Raw genomic sequence first — 20565 nt, forward strand, 5'->3', positions numbered from 1 at the left:
AAGTTTGTTTATTTTTTATAACATTATACTTATTTAGTATGAATAATTATTTGTATGTTTTTGAAATTTGGTTGCCTAGCAACATTGTATAAATTATCAAAACATTAAGCTTCAGTCTTTACACCCATAAAATTCATGTAATTGTGTTTTGACATTTTTAATATATTATAAAAATCATGAGTAAAATTTAGTTTTATTGTTGTGGTTCGTAATAATAATTATTATTAATTAATGAATACTGTTAGATACTATGGATAATGGATTAATGACTTATAAAAATAGAGGTAATAAAATAATCAATTTATGACATGCACCTCAAATAATGACCAACTCTTTTGCCAGCAAACACTGTAGAAATATTACTTACAGAACCAATGTTGCAAGTTTTCAATGTCCAAGAAAAGTCTGATTGGATTATTTATAATCGTTACATACAACGAGATTTGGAATTATGTAAATTATTAATTGACCAAGAGTTACGAAACACTAAGGATAATAATGAATTTGCATTTTATATATTGGTAATAATGTAGACACAGAATACATATTTAATTTATAGATGTATTATAATAAACTGAATAATCAACAAGGGAACATCAAAATAAACATCTGTCAGTGTTAATTATTATTGATAAGAGTGAATTATATTTAACTATGTACTTTGAAAATATATTTAGTGCATGTATAATATTTAGTAGTATACTAAAAAATATAGATAATTTGTTTTAGGGATTAATATATAGAGAAGAAGGTAAGATAAAAAATTCGTATTGGTGTTTTGACAGATATTATGCTTTGAATCCATTATGCGTCGAAGGAGTCAAACAAATTGCTCGTTCATGGTATGTTGATTAATTATGAGTGTTAATACAGCATTCAATTAGTTAGAACAGTACAGTTAAATATTTTGAATACTTAAAAAAAAAACAATTCATAACTACATAGAGAACTTATTTTATTTCAATATCAAACGATTGAAAATTGATGCCTTACCATATTTATACAAATATAAAAACTAATATAATATTCTTGCCAATACATGCTTCATAATGTAATTAATTAAACTATTTATTTAATTAAGTAAATGCTTTGAATTGATCACTTTACTGTCAGCAGTAAAATATTAAAATGTCATTAATTTTTTATGTATCAAAGTATAGAAGATTACTGCTGACAAAGTTGTGAAATACTTAAATCACCTATAAACTAATATTTATCAAATAATAATATTATATTGTTACTTTTTAAATAATAATTTTACATATCTAACCTATTTCATTAAAATTATATTTTAGATTATGAGAAAATGTATTGGTTTTACAATGTTGTGATTGTGACATTGTGTATGTCATCACTCATTATCTTTTGGAGGAGTAAACTGTAAAATTCTTAGATTTTCCACTTCGAGGGTGGTTTCTGGTGGCAAATTGAATCTAATTGGTACTTTGATGGGTCATAAGTAAAAAATTATTATAGTATTCAGGAAAAACAAAAAAAAATAAATATGGAAAACTAGTTTTTAACTATCTATTCTAATTTTTCGTTGTAATACAAATATAAATAACTGTACTATACTCACCAAATATTCTTTATAGTATTTACTTGACAATAATTAATTTTCAAATTATTTTGACTAATTTATTTACAAACATTTATATCTTTTAGTTACGTATTCTTCGATTTATGTTTGATAAAATGTTTTCCTGTGAGTAAAAAAATTGTACATTTAAAACAAGAATCCTCATAAGTAGTTCATATTCCAATTTAAAAATATTGAAAACGGATGCATTTTTTTGTTTTACTTTCGCACGGGAAAAAACAAAAAAAGAAGAATATTGAATAGGAGTATGGAGGATAGTTGAACAGCAGAATGTACTTTATTGCTGAAAGTTGCATGGAGCTTGTACATGTGACATATTGGGAAGTAAATAAGAATGAGAAAGGAGAAGTAATAGCCAATCTGTAAACGTGATATCATTTCGAGATATAGGGTTCCTATTTGGGGAAGTGCAGAAACTCATGATTGAGTCTTACTCCCCTCAAGATCGGACATATAGGTATTTGGAACCTTTTGACTAATGACTATATATATATGAGTAGGTTTATGATTTAGTCAAAAGGTAAGATGCGGCCCATTTGGACGACCAAGATTCTAAATTATATTCTTGTGGTTACTGCAGGTTAGGAAATTGGGATGCAGGAGGTTAGAAAATCTAATTTGAAAAGTGAAAGATTTGGTGAGGAACTTTGTAGAAAATATTAAATTTAACATACCAGGGACATTTTAAGCATCAACTTTTGCCATCATACAGAGTTAGTATATCAGATAACAACCTAATTAACCTATTGATTTCGTCATAATATTTTAGTTTACTTTTGGGAAGAAATGATGAAGCCCAAAAAATGTACTTAGAAGCAGAAAGAATGTGCAGGGAACCAGATACTAAAGTATATTACAACCTTGGTAAATAATCGTAAATATAATGCTTACATTGTAAATAATATCCATTAGGTAATATAGTGTAATACCATCGATTTTAAATTCCCAACCTACTGGTAATTATAATCAATGGTAATACTATTAACGTTTTCCAACTTAAGTTTTCTAAACTTAATATTCTGTAATGTTTTATGTATTATACTTTCAACATTCAACAGGTTTGTGTTACTTGAACTTAGGAGAATTGGACAAGTCTAAAGAATATTTTCATCGCACTATTCAGCTTAGTCGAAATCAAGATGCTTACGAAAAATTAGCTTCAATATTCGCTATAGAAAATAATTTTAAAAATGCGACCAGTATATTAATTTCGGCTTCAAAGTTTGTTATATACTATAAATCCATTTTTATTAATTCCACTAACAAGAACAAAATTCCATGCTTTTTAAATTTTAAACATAATTAATGTAATTTTGTTCAAGTTTCAACTTCTAGCTAGGGACTATCTGACTATTATTATATAGGTAGGTACCAATACCTTTACTTACCTAGTGTAAAGCATATTATTAATGTTTTAATGTTTATACTTGTATTAAAAATGCCTGTCAACACTGATCACTCACGTGTTACCTTTCGATATTGCTTTAGTAGTGAGTAACATTCGTTTACCACTGTATAAAACTATTAATTATTATTAAAAAAATAATTTACGCAGTTTAAATGTAGGTGAAAATGTGAATATAATAATATCTTAAAAAAAATTGTTGGCTAATAACCCTTGTAGTGGAAGCCTGTAAACTTTTAAATAAAAACAAAAAATAATAATAATATAGAAAACACACTGCTGGTGTTGGTCCTTCACTCATGCATGAGTTGGCATCTGCACCTTAATATCACAAGTTATGTGAAAGACATTTTCAGATTTAAATGACGATTCTGATTTTAAATCCTGCTGGCTGGTTGTAAAGATTCTTTAATTAAATATATTACTTTTTAGTTTTTACCATTTCCGAAATGATGTAGGTTGGTACCTGTGAAATAGTTAGTAGCAAAAGTTTTTGAGTACCTACCCACTCCTATACATAGATTATGAAAAAACAAGGTAGTCAATTAATTATTAAAAATTAAAACATCATTGGTCAATAATTTGGAAGTTAATTTTGAAAATATTAATAGCGAATGAATTAAGTCCGTCTTTAAAATTTAAATAGCTAGGTACCACGTACCTTCATCAATAATTATTTTTTAAATATCACACAAACCTGAAAACATATCCCGATTTTTTCTCTTCATCGTTTGGAATGATATTTAATTAATATTGTTGGGTACCTATAAAAAATGTTGTAAGTACTTTACTACCTTACTTCCTTAGTATCCATATGTCACAAATACACATGTATAAAATACAGATATTTTACAACATACCTATTTTATCGAATATTGGGTACCTACCTAGTACCTAACCTACTTCCATAAACTAAATCAATATGAACACCGATAATTTACATTTTTGTATCCACGAAAAGGTTGTTTCCGTTCAGCACAAATATATCTGTTGACTTGGGTCTGTTATATATGAAACAACGCGATTATGATCAAGCGTTTAATATTCTCGGAAATACACTGTGCCAGGATCCCGAAAACCCTAAAGCACTTTTGACATTAGCAGCTGAAATGCAGGTAACTATTCCTTCTCGACTCTCGATCAAGTTAAATTTTCATGTTCGTATATAATTGAATCATCTTGTTATAATAGAGAAACGGCGGTTACGACGAAGCATTGGCCAAGTACACTAAAGCTGTTACTGACTTATCTGAATGCTCTGAAACGTGGAATAACATCGGGATGTGTTTCTTTGGAAAACACAAATACGTAGCGGTAATTACAAATAAGAAAAAAAAAATACCTAAAATATGTACAATTATGCAGAAAAATAGAAATGTACCTATGCTAAATATTGTAAATTTGTATGATCAGTTTTATCATTGATTTTTAAAATTCAATGGTCTTGTATTTATAACATTTAAATTTTAAAATAACTAAATAAGTTGAAGTAAAACAATCTGATTGTATATATTATATTAGCTATTATACGTTCTAAATTATAATGAACACCTGGGACTTAGGATATTTTATATTAATATCAATTCAGATTAAAGAACACCTACCTAGATATAGGCATTTAAAAAGTATGAATTAATATGTTTTCTTTCTATATGAATACATCAACATTGACAACAAGGCCATTAGTACATTAGTAGTTAGTACTACATATTTAACATGTATTTTTATACTTATATTGAAATGATCTTAAATTATATTACTTACCCACTGTATTTACTTTATGTTTCAGGCTATAAGTTGCTTAAAACGTGCTATTTATTTGCACCCATTTAATTGGATTGCCTTATACAACTTAGGCCTTGTACATCTGTACACCAGACAGTATGTTTCAGCATTTGTATTTTTCTCAACTTCAGCGAAATTAAACCCAAATCATGCTAGTACGTTTATGCTCATTGGATGTAAGTCAATCAATACTCAAAATAAATAGTATCATTTTTTATTTAGGTAGATATATTGCAATATTATAATTATTACTACCTAGTTTAGGGTTTAATTCAATAAATTAATAAAATATATCATAATGTATCATTTAGAAAGGTATTATATTGTCTATACTCTATACCAGCGTTTCCCAAAGTGTGTTCCGCGGAACCTTAGGGTTCCGTGGAACAATGTCAAGGGTTCCGTTAGATGTATGAGAGTATTGAGAAAATTATGTTTATTTAATGTTTGTTGTTAAAAAAATATTTGATTGAAAATTTTTTTTTAAACTAAGTTTAATAATGAAAAGTCATTAACAGTATCATTAAAATATTATTTAGACTTGAGAGTATAAGGAATTGATTTTCCTTTTTTAATTTACAAAAATTGTAGTTGAGTTGGATTAGACATTAGGGTTCCACGAAACACAAACAATTTTTTAAGGGTGCCGTGGTCGTAAAAGTTTGGGAACCGCTGCTCTATACTTATATCGTACGAGGTGCTCAAAACATTTGGAAACGCTTTAATTGCTACTATTAGCATATTTGTATACCTAGATACACATAGCAATAATGAATAACACTGCTATTAGGTGAAATATTTAATCACCACATTAACTATATCATATTAGTATCGTTTATCAGTCCTAATTAGTCTAATAGGTAACCGTTTCCAAACTTTTGAACAGCCTGTATATTAAACGTATACTCACTGCCGAAACTATCTAAGTGTAAGGACTGGTGTAGTGGTGTATCGACCTCAATTTATATACCATGTCTTCGGGTTTTATCATCCACACTTAAAATACATAATGATAAGAATCTCAATACATACCTATAATAATTATGACATAATAGAAAAAAATGTCTGTTTGAAAAGTAAAAAGGTCACAAAAATGTCAATTTTATAAAAACCCAAAACTGCAGGCTGCACTTTGCATAATAAGACTATAATAATATTATAGATATAGGCTGTAAGAGTAATAACAATTCTGGACGGGCGTACGGGATTCAACCATAAAATTACGACTTTTTTTAAAATGTACCTACATTATACTATAATGTAGGTAATGTAAACTAGCTGTAATGAAAATATAAATGTACGAACTGCAATAAAACCCTAAAATGAGTATTTATTAATGAGTGTCATTTATTTAATACTGTATTTATATTCATACTAAAATATATTGATTTTGTTTTTTACGTTGTTTGATCAGTGGCATTGAACCATATGAACGACACGAGGAATGCGGAAAAGGCTTATCGCAAATCCATAGAGTTAAATCCAGACAATCCAGAAGCGCTAATCAATTTGTCAATATTAGAAGTTAACCGAGGAAAAATGAAAGAAGCTGAAAAATATTTCTACTCTTTTCAAGAAGCCTGTCTATCGTGTGGCGCAATTGATAAAGAAGTAACGTTAATAATTCATAACAAAAATCTATTCACGCAATATTATCATTTACCTATAATAACTAGGTCGTTGTAGCTATAACCCTATAAAGTTTATATTATATATTCGTCTTTAAATTGGCCTTCTAGTAACTTGGAGTTGCCCATCCTTGATATAAACAATAATGTATTTACTGCAGTGGGTCGCTATACTTAGCCGGGTGCCGGGTGTAAGTATTTGTATATATATTTTCTCGGAACATTTTTGTGTTTGATTTAATAATTTATTTAATACGAGTAGACATAAATATTGTACTTAATACTTGAAAGTCTTGATATCCATATACAATATACATATATATACTATTAAATATATAGACTATAGAGCGTAATTCACCGAACTCGCTCACACGAGTTGCTACATTTTTCTGCAATAATGATGGGTTCTCATTTTAAAAAGAGAGGTTTGTATCGCTACAATAAGACACTTATTCTTAATTAGTACAACAAGTCACCAAATTTTAAAATATATTCTTTACCTATATTTAAAATTTTAAAAATTCTGAAAATCAGATTTTAGATAAATTCATTGTAAACGGAAAAATAGGGGTGAGCATGCTAGGCGAATCACCTTGTTTATATGTATATACTTAAATTATCAAGGCTTCCTACCTAATACCTTAAATGACCAATATTGGTCTTGCAGTCAGTGATGATAAATGATAAAACATTAAAAAACAAACAAATACATACATTTGTACAGAATGAATGGGGACAAGATTTCTTCAGGGTTGTGAATTTAATGATTTTGCATACCCACGAATTTTATTCTCTATTCAAAATAAGTGAGATACAATCAGTCAGGCATTATTATTGAAATAATTAATATATCATCTATATAATATTATAATAATGCTGTCAGCTCCGCGGATACCTAAAATCTCTGTAGGTATGATTACTAATTAGGCAACGGCGTCCTGGATCGTCTTGTCGATGAAAATCGGTAAAAATAAGACAGTAGCTGTACTCATAGTCCACCATCCGACGTTGCGGTAATACTGCGAGGCGGCTGAAACTGAAGGACTTATGAACAATCTGATTAAATACCTAATATTTTTTCCCTCGGAATTATACAATTGCGTTTTGTGCATACGAACTTGTGAAATGTTTTTTTATCGTTCCTGCCACATTAAATATTCGTTCGGCGCCTGGTAACATGCCTAACGCGCCCCAAAATCTCTCGGCAAATGTTTCCTCAACCTGCCGGTAAACACGAGTATTTAGATCATTACTATTCATTAAACATAATATAGATTATTTTAAAATATGAACACGATCAATGTACTGCAAAGAAGGCGATCACTCGAAAAATATGGGATTTTTCTCATCATACACGCAACTTATAATTGAAATATAATAATAATAATAATATATGTACATGAGTTCCGGGTGATTTATCATTGAACACTCATTATTTCAAAAAATTTAAATATTGTCTAGATAGACATAACCTTGTAAATTGTAATAATCAATAAATAACATAATATAATTCTAAAAAATATAATTTAATAAACTAATACATTCAATGTGTATTCATGAAAATTAAAATTGTTAGAATATATTAGGTACGTGTTATATTCCTTTTTATCTATTATTTTAATTACTTATGCAGCAATACGATTATTGAAATTGAAACGCTGCCGTAAATACAGTTCTATAAAAGAACCAACTATGCTGACAAGTAAAAACTGTTGGAAATCCACTACACTCTACCCAAGTGTGTAGCCGTGTAGGTACAAGCAGGTACATAGTATTCCTTACGAAATTTGAACGAATTTGGCCTAACTCTTAAGTGAAATTATTGATTAATAGACTTATATAGTTATATAATTATATCCTTTTTGAATAAAACTAATTACCAAATCATTATACCCACCATAATAAAAGAAAATTTAGTAATCAGGATCAATTTTGTTTAGTAGTAGCGGCGGGGGAGAAAGCCATAATGTATATTTTGTTACTCTTTAACCGCCAATGCTCGAAGGTACTTACCAACTCCTCAAAAAGACATTCAGGTTCATCAAACTCGTACATTATGTGTTTAAACTTTTAAAATCTAATTCGTTTGAGCTGATCAAAATTATTGTGAATTTGTTGTTTCTATAAAAATAGTCTAATGTATAAACAAATAAATCGTTTGGTAACGGCCCAATACATTATATTTATCATTCATAACACGTATTTTATAATGTATAATACTTATCAGCCACCTATATTATGAACATGGAGTATTAAGTATTCAATCAACCAATGTTTATATTTTGTTTCCTGTTTAGTACAATCCTATAGATAGCTGGTCACTCAGGTAAAAAACAATGGAAGGAGGGGAGGGGGGTGTCTGATATAAATAGGAGTAACACTGTATTCAAAATTAGAGCTCGTCTCAATACCAAACTGTAAAGACGACGTGGGTAGTAGCTTAGTCATAATAATATACCTAACATATTAATTGCCGCACGCTACACACCTTTAAAATAATGTAGGTACAGCTCTCGAGGTGGGACCACCTGGCCACTCCAGTTTGCACGCCTATGATGTTTGTTACTTTAGATATGTTATGAAAATTTAAAGAAGGTACCGTGGATATATAACCACGCTTAACCTACCTAAATAAATTATCATAATTACCACGTGGTCGCCGCAATAACGAAATCGTACTGTTAATATAACCGACTCATAAGAAAATAGGGTAGTTGGAACTATCTAAAGGTATTACTTATGGTTTTTGATGCCGCAGCTTTACCGACGACGGTTACTGTTATTTTACACCAAAAGTATAATAGATGCCTAGTATAATGCAGATACCTATATTATAGACTAAAGAGTACCTAGCAGGGGTTCCCCTTAATATTTTTGAAGGGCCACATTGGGTATCTGGAAATTGTTTGCCGGGCCATCGATATTGCTGACGTCGGTAAAAACCAATGGACAAACATTACAACACTACACGACGTATAATATTATCTGTTTTTAATTTTTACTTTTTTTTCTTGTTTGCGGGCCGGATAATATTTTTCCGGGAGACAGCCATTTGAATGACCCCTACTATAATAGGTACCATAGTATAGGGTTGCCATTCGTCCCGATTTCGCCGGGACACTACCGGTTTTTACTACCGAGTCCCGATATTTTTCATTTCCCGGCCGGGACGTGGATAAGTACCGGTTTCTTAAAATAAGTCCCGAATTGTTCACGTGTGAAATGTGAATAACAAATAATAAATAATTGTCGGAAATTTCCGAGATAGCCGAAGACCGATTTAAGTCATTTAAAGAGAATAATATTGATTATTCTATGTTATTAAAAATTGTAGAATTTGCATTTGCATTGCCTGGATCTAACGCTGCAGTGGGGAGATATTTTCATTGATGAACAGTTGTTGGACAAAGTCACGAGGTAATTTATGCATCAATACAATAGAAGCTACTTTAGTCATTAAGACTAATTTGGAAAATAAACCATGCCAAAAATTTTACGAAGACATTTTGAAAAATAAAGATTTGCTCATAAGAGTTCATAAAACTGCAAAATATTCAACAACAAATACAAAATCAGAAACGGAAACTTCTGGATCTCAAACATGAAAAAATTCGAAAAATGAAGTTAGATGAAATCGATGATGAATAATGATGCATATTTAAACAATACACATATTAGTAAATTGTAAATAAGGAAGACCACTCTGTTTTAAATTAAAAATTGTGTACCTAATTAATTTTTTTAGATAATTTAAAATTATATTTATGAATAAGATAATAATAATACTATTATTACATTTTGTGCTATTTCTAATTTTTGACTTTTTTATTTATTATAAATTATAATATAATAAAAATATTAAATAACGTTGGACTAAAAAAGGTATTATTAAAAATTCCAAAGAATGTGTTGTGGGGGGGAGGTATTATAGTGTCCCGACTTGTATTTTTGTATAAATGGCAACCCTACCATAGTATAGATATATGTGGTATAATGTTGCGACCGTTATCGATTTCAGATTATCGAACTAGGAAAGCAGGTCTCGGACGCTCTAGACGGACATCCGCGATCCCAAGATGAAAACGACGACGAAACGTCTGGACGTGATGAACCCTACTACGAGGTGGTAGAATGACGTTTTCTATCAAATATAATAAATAATATACACAGGCACGGGATCTGAAAATTTGGTGACAAAATGTTTTTCCAAAAAAAAATACAAATATAATTATTTTAATTATAGTATATATAAATGTTAATTGTAATGAATGCCATGTATTTAGTGGGTGCCTTAGTCTCCCCTTGGATTTGACTATTCGAACATACACACACGTGGGCACATGGCACATATTTGTTTTAAACAAAACTGGACAGTCTGAAAATTATGTAGAGGTGACTCGAAATATATGTACGTGATTGAAGTTGTAGTAATTTTACCGGACAGATTTGAGCAGCGTACCCACCTACTTAATTGCAGTACACACTGCGTTTTAATAGACTTTATAATATGTATTTAGTTGATTAGGTAAACACTCTATTTTCATATTAAAAATAATAAATAACGTATTAAATGATACTTGGTTGTGTTTCTTTCTTGCAATTATTATTATTTTAAGGAATTAGGATGGTTATTAAAATAAAGTCACCGAAAACACATAATCACATAATCAACATATAGGTATGCGTATACAAACTTCAAATCACTGTCGAATTGATTTACCAAAGAAATTACTAGGATTTACTTAAGAACTTATATTTACAAAATCATAATAGGTAGAATAACCAAAACCAAGGATATCATAAATAATTTGTTGGTAGATAACCCAAACCTAATGATTTCAAAATATCTTGCGACTTTTTCTTTCATGTGGGCTTCCCAGCAAAACAAAAGTCGAAACAGAATAGTTTTGAATTTGAGTATAGTGATAAATATGTTTACTGTGAGATAAGGTATTTCTTATTATTTCTATAACACTTGCCTTAGTGATTCCCAGTGTTTTGGTTAAAGTATAAATGAAAAGCACAAATTATTAAGTACATCAGTTTTTTTTATTAATACAGTAACATTATGTTAATTAAGTTTTGTCACAATTCATAATAATTTATCATATAAATAATAATTAGGTACTCTTAGCGTTATTAATTATAATACATAGCAATTCCATACCTCAGATATCTGTAAACATGATGATATCAACTAAAAACGAGAGAGAGAGATTATAGATGAATAGAGTATTACAAATTAATTGGACTGGGTATCACATTTAGTACATATTATTATGACATGTTTACATAGTATATAAATTAATTTAAAAATAATAATGAGTAGATATTAATACATATCATGCAGTTTTATTAAAGTAATTGCATTTCGAGGTAGCCCCAAAAATAAGTCTACTCTCGAGAACATTAACAAAGTATAATACAATATATTTTAATAAAAATACAATTTTTTTACCGACTTGAGTAACTAAAATATAACATAGCTTACAGGTATACCATATACATAATTATATTATTTGTGATGTAATAGCCTATATCATAGTGATATTAATGACTAGCCCAATATTCAATCCATACATTTTACTTGCACTATGCAGAGACGCAACTAGACATTTTAAAAGATGGTGTTGTTGAGTAAGTACTCAAATAACAAATAACTACATAAAATCAAACACTATTTTTTTTTGTTATTACTACATTTACAGTCCCGTATTATAAAACGATAAAACAAGTAAGAAAAAAAAATATATGGGGTGATGATCACATAATATTGGCAATAGGCATTGAATAATCACAGCATGCAATTAATCAATGACATTAGATATCTATTACAAACAGTTGCGCTTCTAACACAATATGCACAGTAAGTTTAAAACGAATTGGCTGATACTATGCATTTTATACATTAAATAATACAGCAGAGCATCAATTATCCAACAAACTGATCAAAAATGAAGAAAAATAAGTTACAGAATTTCAAAATTTACCATTTTATGAAACATTTCAATGAAATTGTACGTAGTAAATAATAAAAATAAATATATGTTTATAATTCAAATATTGCGAGTATATACAATACTGGATGTATCTGAAGGATATGAAAATTTAAATGAGCAATTGTCAAATCCTCCAAATACACACTATATATTATTAAATACTAAAAAAATTACTTAATTCGATTATTTTGAATAAACCCCACCTTACTAAAAAATGTAATTATTCTGTCACCATTGATTTCCTTACTAGTTTGATCAATCAAAACTCTACTGTATTATTATCCATAGCCTAAAGGCTTAAGGTATAATGTATTGAATACAAACATATACATGATATTATATAAATAAATGATAGTTTTTTCCCCCCAAATTCATTATTATTACTATATTATTAAAGTTTATATTAGGTATATTAATTAATGATATTTCACAACACTGTTTTCCGTTTTTTTTATAGTTTATGGTTAAAATTATGAAGTAAATGAAAACAAAATAAAATCACTAAAAAATTTACATGTTACTATTCCCAAACACTAAACACCTAAACGCTCATATAATAGTAGAATAATTCAACTATGATTGGTCAATAAAATAACATAGATACACGTCCCTACACCATTTAGTTTAATGTTAACGTTACATAATAATGTTGAAACTTCAATTTTTTTTTTAAATTCACTTCAACGGATAGAAAAAAAATGTTTAAAGTGAGTACAACATAGAAATAAATAAGTAAAAACAATTTTTTAAAAAAAAATATGATTTTAGCCTACAAGGTAGGTTACCCTACAGGTAATTAAGTTTGGTAAGTACTTATAAAGAAACATAATAATTCAATTTTACATTTAAGATATAACGTATAATAATTAATTTAAATTCATAAAAAATATTGCAACATGTTTGTTCTTGTTATTTTTAAATTGAGTAAATTTAATAAACAAATGAGTCTATAAAATGAATAAAATTTAAAAAAAAAATAATAATAGTTAAACATCTTAGAACTAGTTTGACAACAAAATAAAATACAAAAGTATATAATTGTATATTGCACATAAGAAACTGGCTGCCATAAATGGGGATAATTATAAAAATGGAATAATAGTAAACTACAATATAATAATAAATAAATAAATTTTAAATATTAGTATTAATGCACGAAATTATTATGGCACCATTGTTTATTTTCATTGAGCTTGCAAGGAACGAAAGACAAACTAATGTTTATGTGCTGTGGGTGGATAGATTTTTGGTTAAAATCGACAATATGAAGTGTTTCCAACAAAGAGTAATAATATTAATAATAATAATAGAAGTACCTAACACATGAGAAAATACTTTTTTTGAGTAACAATAGTAAATGAAATTTGTTAAATAAACAAAATAAGTCATTGAAAAAATTGTCAATCAATAAATAAAACACTAAAATCCTGTGATAATAATAATAATAAATAATAATATTAAGAAAATATTTAAAAAATTAAACAGAGGTTATCAGAGAACCAAGTTAGGACGGCAATTCAATGCGTAATATTAACAACCGGATATTCAAAAACAGGACGGATATTGAAACCACGGTTATAAAGGGACTCAATATTTAATGTCAAGATTTAGTTTAAAAATAAAAACTGTATAGAGGACGGTTTACACTTATTTTGAAAACTCTACCAACAAGAGGTGAGAAATATCATAAATAAGGTTTTTTGTTTTGTTTTTTATGTTTTCATATAAATAATAATACTAAAAATATCATGTCTTACCAGTCTCGGCGTTGAGGCTGATTGTACCTTTTTGAGGTTTTTGATGGTGTTGAAGAGTTAGGTGTACCCATTGACCGTCGTACGTTTTTCATTTCTCGGTCCATTTCAATTTCTTCTAACCGTTGGGTAACCATCAATTTCTGTTGCACAGACAAACGCAATAGTTGATTAAGTGTCTTTTTCTCTTCTTCAGCAGCTACCAACTGTCGCTGTAAATCATCCATGTGAGTAACTTGTTCTTCACATCGTGCAGCAAACATAGCTCTCAAACCTACAAACAATAAATTAATAAACTCACATACATTGTAAAAAGATTATAGCAAAGATGGAATGTGAAGTTCAAGTATTTACTTGAAAATGTAGCAGCATCTTCTTTGAGTGTACGCAGCTCATTACGTAATTTAGTCATGGTTTCAGTAACAACCATTTTCTCGTTATCGTACTTGGATTTCAAATTATTTAATGCTACCTCGGCAGTATTTTTGTTAGTCTTTAGAACCATGCGTAATGATGATATTTGTTCTCGCTTTGTTGCTAAGAGAGACTGTAATTTCATTACTTGTTCTCGGAGATCAGACAATTCATCATTATTGTCCAACATTAAACTTCTTTGACCTACAAAATGATGCATAAATTAATTTGATAATTCTCCACATTAATGACTTAACATCTGTGTATCAATTAATTATTTAAAATATTATCAATTACCATCATTAGTATCTCGATTAACAGCTTTAGCATTATCTATTGATGTGTTTACAGATTCCTTTAGCAATTTGATTTGATCAAGAACGTTTCTCAGACTTCTTGCTACAAATGAAGCTTCGGTGAGACTTTCTAATTCTTTTATGAATACATCAGACTTGAGTCGAGTTCGTAATACATCCAGACGGGGATCATTTTCTTCTGTTTCTTTTGCTGTTTTTACGACTATGATAAAAAATATTACACATTATTTCATTTATCTGCATACTCAAATATAGTAATATACCAATAGTATTTAATGTTATAGATTTTCCATTCAACACGGACATTTGGAGAGCAAGTTGAGCCAATTCGTCAGTTATCACAACAAGGTCATTTTGTGCATTATCTAAAGAAGCACTAGCATCTGTAGCCAATTCTCCCAACAAGCGAACATTTGACTCAAGTTCCATTGTCTTTTGTTCTCTGTCTAATAACTAAAAAACATAAATACAGATGAATTATAAACAAATATGCATATTAATTATTAATTGAAAAGTATTTCTAGCTAAAAAAATCAGTTAAAGTACTTTATTTTTGAGCATGATTAATTCATCTTTTAATGATAAGGTTTCTTCAGATGAATTCAACTGTTTTTCTAGTTCTTCTAGATCACCGTGAAGCTGGTCAATCTCTTTAGATGCTAAGCTAAACCATTGTTGATAATATTCCAAAGTTGCATTTGATTTTCCATCTTCTGTCTAATCATATGAATAAATAATAAAATAACCATCCAAGTGATTTAAGAATTTATCCAAGTATTATAGCAAAAAAATAAGACATACCTTATGGTCAGAAACTACTTTACTGGTTTGAGTACCAAGATGTTCCAAAGACCTTATGTGTGACCCAAGTTTATATATACGAGATGCTAAATTTTCCAAATCCGATTTACATTTATCAGATGCTGATTGAGACTCTTTAAGATTCTGTGTCAATAAGCTCTTCTCATTTTCCACTTGTTCTAACTGTTTTTCCAGTTTTTTCAATTCATTAAGATGTATTTCACTAAACAAATCATGTTTTCCACATTCTGGTAATTCCATAGTTGAACCAATATCATTTTCAAGTTTACGTAACACAGGCAAATCATCTTCATCATCACTACCAACATTTTGGTCTCCGCCCATACCTTCAACAATACATATTTTTAAGTATAAATACAAACACTTTTGAGTGATTTGAATTAAATTTATTACAATTTTATGACCCAAAAAAATACTTTAATACTGTCAATCAAAATATTTGTAAATACGTACCCCTTATGCTAAAAGCTAAATTACTGAGATTATAAACCGATTCATTGTTGATACGTTGATCGAGTTCTTTTTTCAACGCGTATTTAGCTTCACGTTCGCCCTATAACCAATACAAGTGAAAATTGTTTATCCAAATATTATCATAATGTACACCTACATATACACAATAAATATTAAATTATTAACTTACTTGTAATGATTGCAGAGCTTCTTCCATTTGTTTTTCAGCAATTTTTTTCAACTTTGCTAGCTCATCAACTTGTAAGTACAACAGTTCTACATTTTCTTGCAGTCTACGTATTTCGTGTTTTGCCCCCTCAAATTCAACCTATTTACAAATTAAAATGTATTTTTTTTTTAACTTTTTGAAAAATGTTGCATTAATCATAAAGTAATCATATATTAATATTAACCTGAGAAGATTTTAAATGAGCAATTTGTTTTTGTAAAGTAATATTTTCTTCTTCTAGTTCTGAATAATCAGAAAGTAGACGAGTTTCACGGGATTTAACTTCACGTAAATCTGCACGAAGTTGCTTAGAATCATGATTAGACTCATTACTCAACCTTGATAAGTCATTATTTTCTTGGATAGCTTGATCTCGTTCCATGCGAACACGTTCCAACTCTTGTCGTAACTAGCATAAAATGTTAATACATTATATTAGTGTTATCAATTATGTTCTATAAACAATAATTAAATTATTCTTTGCAACACTCACCGATTTAGTATCATTTTCAAGTTCTATGATTGTGGTATTTAGTGATGATTCTAAAGCTGCTGTTTCATACAACAGTGACTCTTCTTGCTCTATACCAGACTTGGTTGTTACTTTGTGAGAGGTTTGAAATTTTGTCAAAGCCTAAAATTAAATATAAATAAATAAATAATTTAAACTAAACTTTAACGATAAAAGTTTGAATTGTACTTTGATTATGAGGTTATGAATACATCACACATGTATGAATAAGTATAAATGTAGAAGAATCCATATAATACTATAGTATTATATAGAATATTATAAGGTAAAAAATAAGTAAAAATGGTCATTCAATTAATGATGGGTAATTTTATTAACTTACATCTACAAAAGGAATGTCTTAAATGTAATCACATTTTTTAAAATTAATTTAATTAGATGAATAGGTACTAACAACATTATTTCACAGAAAATACTATTTATTTTTTACTAAACCTAAATAAAAACAAATCTAAAATTATATGGTATAATAATTGAAGGTAAAAAATATATTGATATTTAAAATTGTTTGATTTGTACAAAATAAATAAAACTTTTCTACTCAAACATTGGTTTAAGATAGTTTTGGTGGGTCGGATAAAATTAAGAGATCTAAGCTAAAGATAATATTTTCTATTAGTTGTTGCTATAAAAAGGACACCAATATCAAATATGTACAATTGTTTATTTTATACAAATTGGTTTATTTTTTGTTTAACAATTGATAAGATGGATAAAATGTATAGAAAAAAAATATATGCAGATACCAACTTTTAGACAGTTACTAATTTAATATAAATTAAATATATATAATAATTTCTATAACATTATTCAAATTATTAATAAAAAAAATACATTTGAAAAATTTGAATACAAATAAGATACAAACATAAAAAAGGTTATCCTTGCTTTGAACAAGATGGCCTTCAAATTTTATATAGAAAAAAATGCCCAGAAATGTAGTTATGGTATTTTAACGTGGGTTAAATGGATATTAGTTAATAGGTACCTATATAATGTATAATATTACCTCTTGAGTGATTTCTAATTCTTGTTTCACATTCTCATATAAATTTTCCAATTCTTCATAACGTTTTGTTAACGATTGTTTTTCTTCCAGTATACTTAGTCCATAAGTGGCTGACTGGACCTTTTCTGTATGAGCTTGGTCAAGCTCACGCGTAAGCCGATTTATCTCGTGCTGCAACTCGGCCACGTCCATGTCTTAAGGGAGGAAAAAAAATTTGGTATCAACATGAATGAAATAGTTCCAAATTACTAAAGTACAAACACAGCATACTTTTTGTCCTCTTAACACTGTTACACGGCCTTCAATCAGAATTTCATAGTAGCTATATAATTTATAAACCTACGAAATAGGTCTTTTCAATTTGTATCTAACAAATAAAGCAATAAGAACTTAAGTTTAGTAAAACAAAACACGAATCAGATTTGATAAGTTTAGACATTTTATAAATGTATATTTAAGTATTAAAGAATAATAGTATAGTTATGAAACAATGTTTTTTCAACATAATATCTATTATCACTATTATCAGTCGAAAACTTGGAACATCCCAAACGTGGTACAGGTAAACGATAATATCTAAGAGGTTATAAAAACTCATTAGTGATTTTTATATTACCTATATTGTATTTATTATTGAAATTATTTAAATTTAATGTTCTAATATAATCTGTGAATTGTGATACTACCAATAATTTGCGAATAATTTGCAACCATTTGCAAATTGGTTTTCAGAATTTGTAAATAAATTACCCGCACGGTATGAAAAATATAATATGGGGGGCAACTTCACGCTACACCCCCTTTTGAGCTACGAATTGAAATATGCTGCTAACATTTTGCAAATAGCCGCTAACTTATTCATAATTTCGAGTCCAAAAATCATACCAATCATTGGTGTTTATACGTAGGTATAGTTTATAGTATAATTTATAATTATATTATGTAGGTAATACACAATTGAAATAAACTACTCACAGAAGTATTTTACAGAATATATATCGGGCTACTATTTAATGTAAGTTTAATATAGAATAATTGTTTCTTACCCTTATAGTCTTAATACATGATAATATTACAATAAACATAAATTAATAATTTTTTTTTTTATTAATTCTTTTTACTCTATATTTGTAGGAACATATTAACATGGGTTATTGAATATTATAAGCTCATGGCCATGGGCCATCAAATAAGAGCTCACATTAATTAATAACAATTTTTATTTTGTTTTGCTAATAAATAGATTATGTTTTTCAGATCTTCAAATTTTATTCATTTTAAATTTACTTTATTAATTTTTAATTATTATTAAAGTTAGAAATCGTGGTTCATGGTTCTCGTCATCATTTATTATAAAACGTCAGGTACCTAGGTACATCAAAAACATTTTTCACCACCAGACTGTTTCAATCCTTTGCGGACTTTCTCTCATTTTGGTGCCGGATCCTGGAGTCATGTCACTATAATAGAATTATTGGTAAAAGGAAAATTGAAAAACAAAAAAATGATTTAATGAATTATTGATTCTTATTACTTTTATTTATCTTGCAACAAACGCTTAATATAAATTTAAAAATAATAAAATATAACCTTTTTGTTTAATTAAAAATAAAGACATCTTTTATTGCTATAGTTGATTTTTGTACCAGTGTACATGTCTTTTTTTACTCTTTCGCATATAAAATTACATGTGGTTTTATTTTTATTGAACTAGGGATAGGTAATTTTAATTTTTTTTTTGAAAAATCTTTGTGCACTTTCCATCTATTTACACGGCTTATACATACGCTATATAATGATCATGTCCATAAAAAACTGCTCCGGATAATTTATATCTAAAAATTATTTAAAACAATTAATTAAATAATATATTATTTTGAAATAATTATATACAATACCTGTTATTTTCAATTGCCAGACTACACTGCAAGTCAGCCAATGAGTACTCTCGACATTCAGTAATTTAATCTATTTCAATAAATAAATGATTTCCTAGAACTCTCGTTACATTTAAAAATCCCAAACAGTTTAGTTCTGTCTTCTGTGCATTTAGTTTTTTTTTACTTCACTGTATTATTTCAAACTAAACTCCAAATCATTGAGATTGCTGAATGATGATTTTAAAATTATTGTTGGACTTGGTATAGTTTTCGACGTAGCACGGTTGAAACACAGTCGTTTTTCAATGGCGGATGGCACATTTTCAAAATACGAAAATTATAAGGAGTTGTGAGTTGTATATAGCAAATAGGTACATAAGACTGCGAGTAAGCTGCATTAATATTTTCTTTTTTAGATGGGGTGAAATTTGTGAAGTTAAAATTTCGAAAAATTTTCCAAAATATGCAAATTAAGCACAATAAGGTGAAAATAAGCGGTTTCCGGCAAAATGTATGAAGTATGCAAAATATGCACATTCAAATTTTAGATTTTGTATGAATTTATTTCGCACTCTGCTACATTTTACAATAATTTAAAAAAGTATGTAAATGCTATAAGTCCTGAACCTTGGTCATAAGGTTTTTTCCCCCGTCACTTACCTTTATGTGACTATGTGAGAGCCTTAGTTAGGTACCTACACGGCTATATATTTATCACATTATTTATTACACTATAGT

At 28.4% G+C, this 20565-nt stretch overlaps 2 protein-coding genes across 4 annotated transcripts; one reads left to right on the top strand and one right to left on the bottom strand.

Moving 5' to 3' along the window:
- The first annotated feature begins 5 nt into the window (after positions 1–5).
- Positions 6–13107, top strand: LOC111037317 (Bardet-Biedl syndrome 4 protein homolog). Of its 3 annotated transcripts, XM_022319836.1 has the most exons (11): positions 6–284; positions 343–521; positions 730–842; positions 2370–2464; positions 2659–2821; positions 3967–4120; positions 4197–4319; positions 4795–4966; positions 6205–6401; positions 9753–9835; positions 10437–10561. In XM_022319836.1, exons 1-11 carry the CDS (start codon positions 251–253, stop codon positions 10447–10449), a joined length of 1326 nt encoding a protein of 441 aa, XP_022175528.1. In that variant the 5' UTR covers positions 6–250; the 3' UTR covers positions 10450–10561. The 3 variants fall into 3 exon arrangements, with proteins under 3 accessions (XP_022175528.1, XP_022175527.1, XP_022175529.1); XM_022319835.1 differs by lacking the exon at positions 9753–9835 and having other exon boundaries at positions 10437–13107; XM_022319837.1 differs by lacking the exon at positions 9753–9835 and having other exon boundaries at positions 370–521; positions 10437–13107.
- Positions 13108–14144: 1037 nt separating this feature from the next.
- LOC111037303 (protein bicaudal D) lies at positions 14145–18442 on the bottom strand. The gene is made up of 12 exons (XM_022319816.1): positions 18218–18442; positions 17948–18141; positions 16900–17040; positions 16591–16815; positions 16368–16505; positions 16178–16277; positions 15704–16050; positions 15449–15619; positions 15166–15355; positions 14883–15104; positions 14526–14789; positions 14145–14445 (listed from the first exon to the last, which is right to left on the bottom strand). The coding sequence occupies exons 2-12, from the start codon at positions 18137–18139 to the stop codon at positions 14171–14173; spliced, it is 2265 nt and encodes a 754-aa protein (XP_022175508.1). The 5' UTR covers positions 18140–18141; positions 18218–18442; the 3' UTR covers positions 14145–14170.
- Positions 18443–20565: the final 2123 nt, after the last annotated feature.

Source organism: Myzus persicae, unplaced genomic scaffold, assembly GCF_001856785.1.
Source record: "Myzus persicae strain clone G006 unplaced genomic scaffold, MPER_G0061.0, whole genome shotgun sequence".
Classification (NCBI taxonomy): domain Eukaryota; kingdom Metazoa; phylum Arthropoda; class Insecta; order Hemiptera; family Aphididae; genus Myzus; species Myzus persicae.

Bases quoted from the DNA above. Each gene is read 5' to 3' on its own strand.
- LOC111037317 (XM_022319835.1), top strand. From the start codon at position 251: ATGGATAATGGATTAATGACTTATAAAAATAGAG. The intron at 4,121-4,196 runs GTAACTATTCCT...TTGTTATAATAG, and splicing joins CATTAGCAGCTGAAATGCAG to AGAAACGGCGGTTACGACGA. The intron at 6,402-10,436 runs GTAACGTTAATA...TATCGATTTCAG, and splicing joins GTGGCGCAATTGATAAAGAA to ATTATCGAACTAGGAAAGCA.
- LOC111037303 (XM_022319816.1), bottom strand. From the start codon at position 18,139: ATGGACGTGGCCGAGTTGCAGCACGAGATAAATCGGCTTACGCGTGAG. The intron at 16,051-16,177 runs GTACGTATTTAC...GTATTGTTGAAG, and splicing joins TTTAGCTTTTAGCATAAGGG to GTATGGGCGGAGACCAAAAT. The intron at 15,356-15,448 runs GTACTTTAACTG...TATGTTTTTTAG, and splicing joins TAATCATGCTCAAAAATAAA to TTATTAGACAGAGAACAAAA.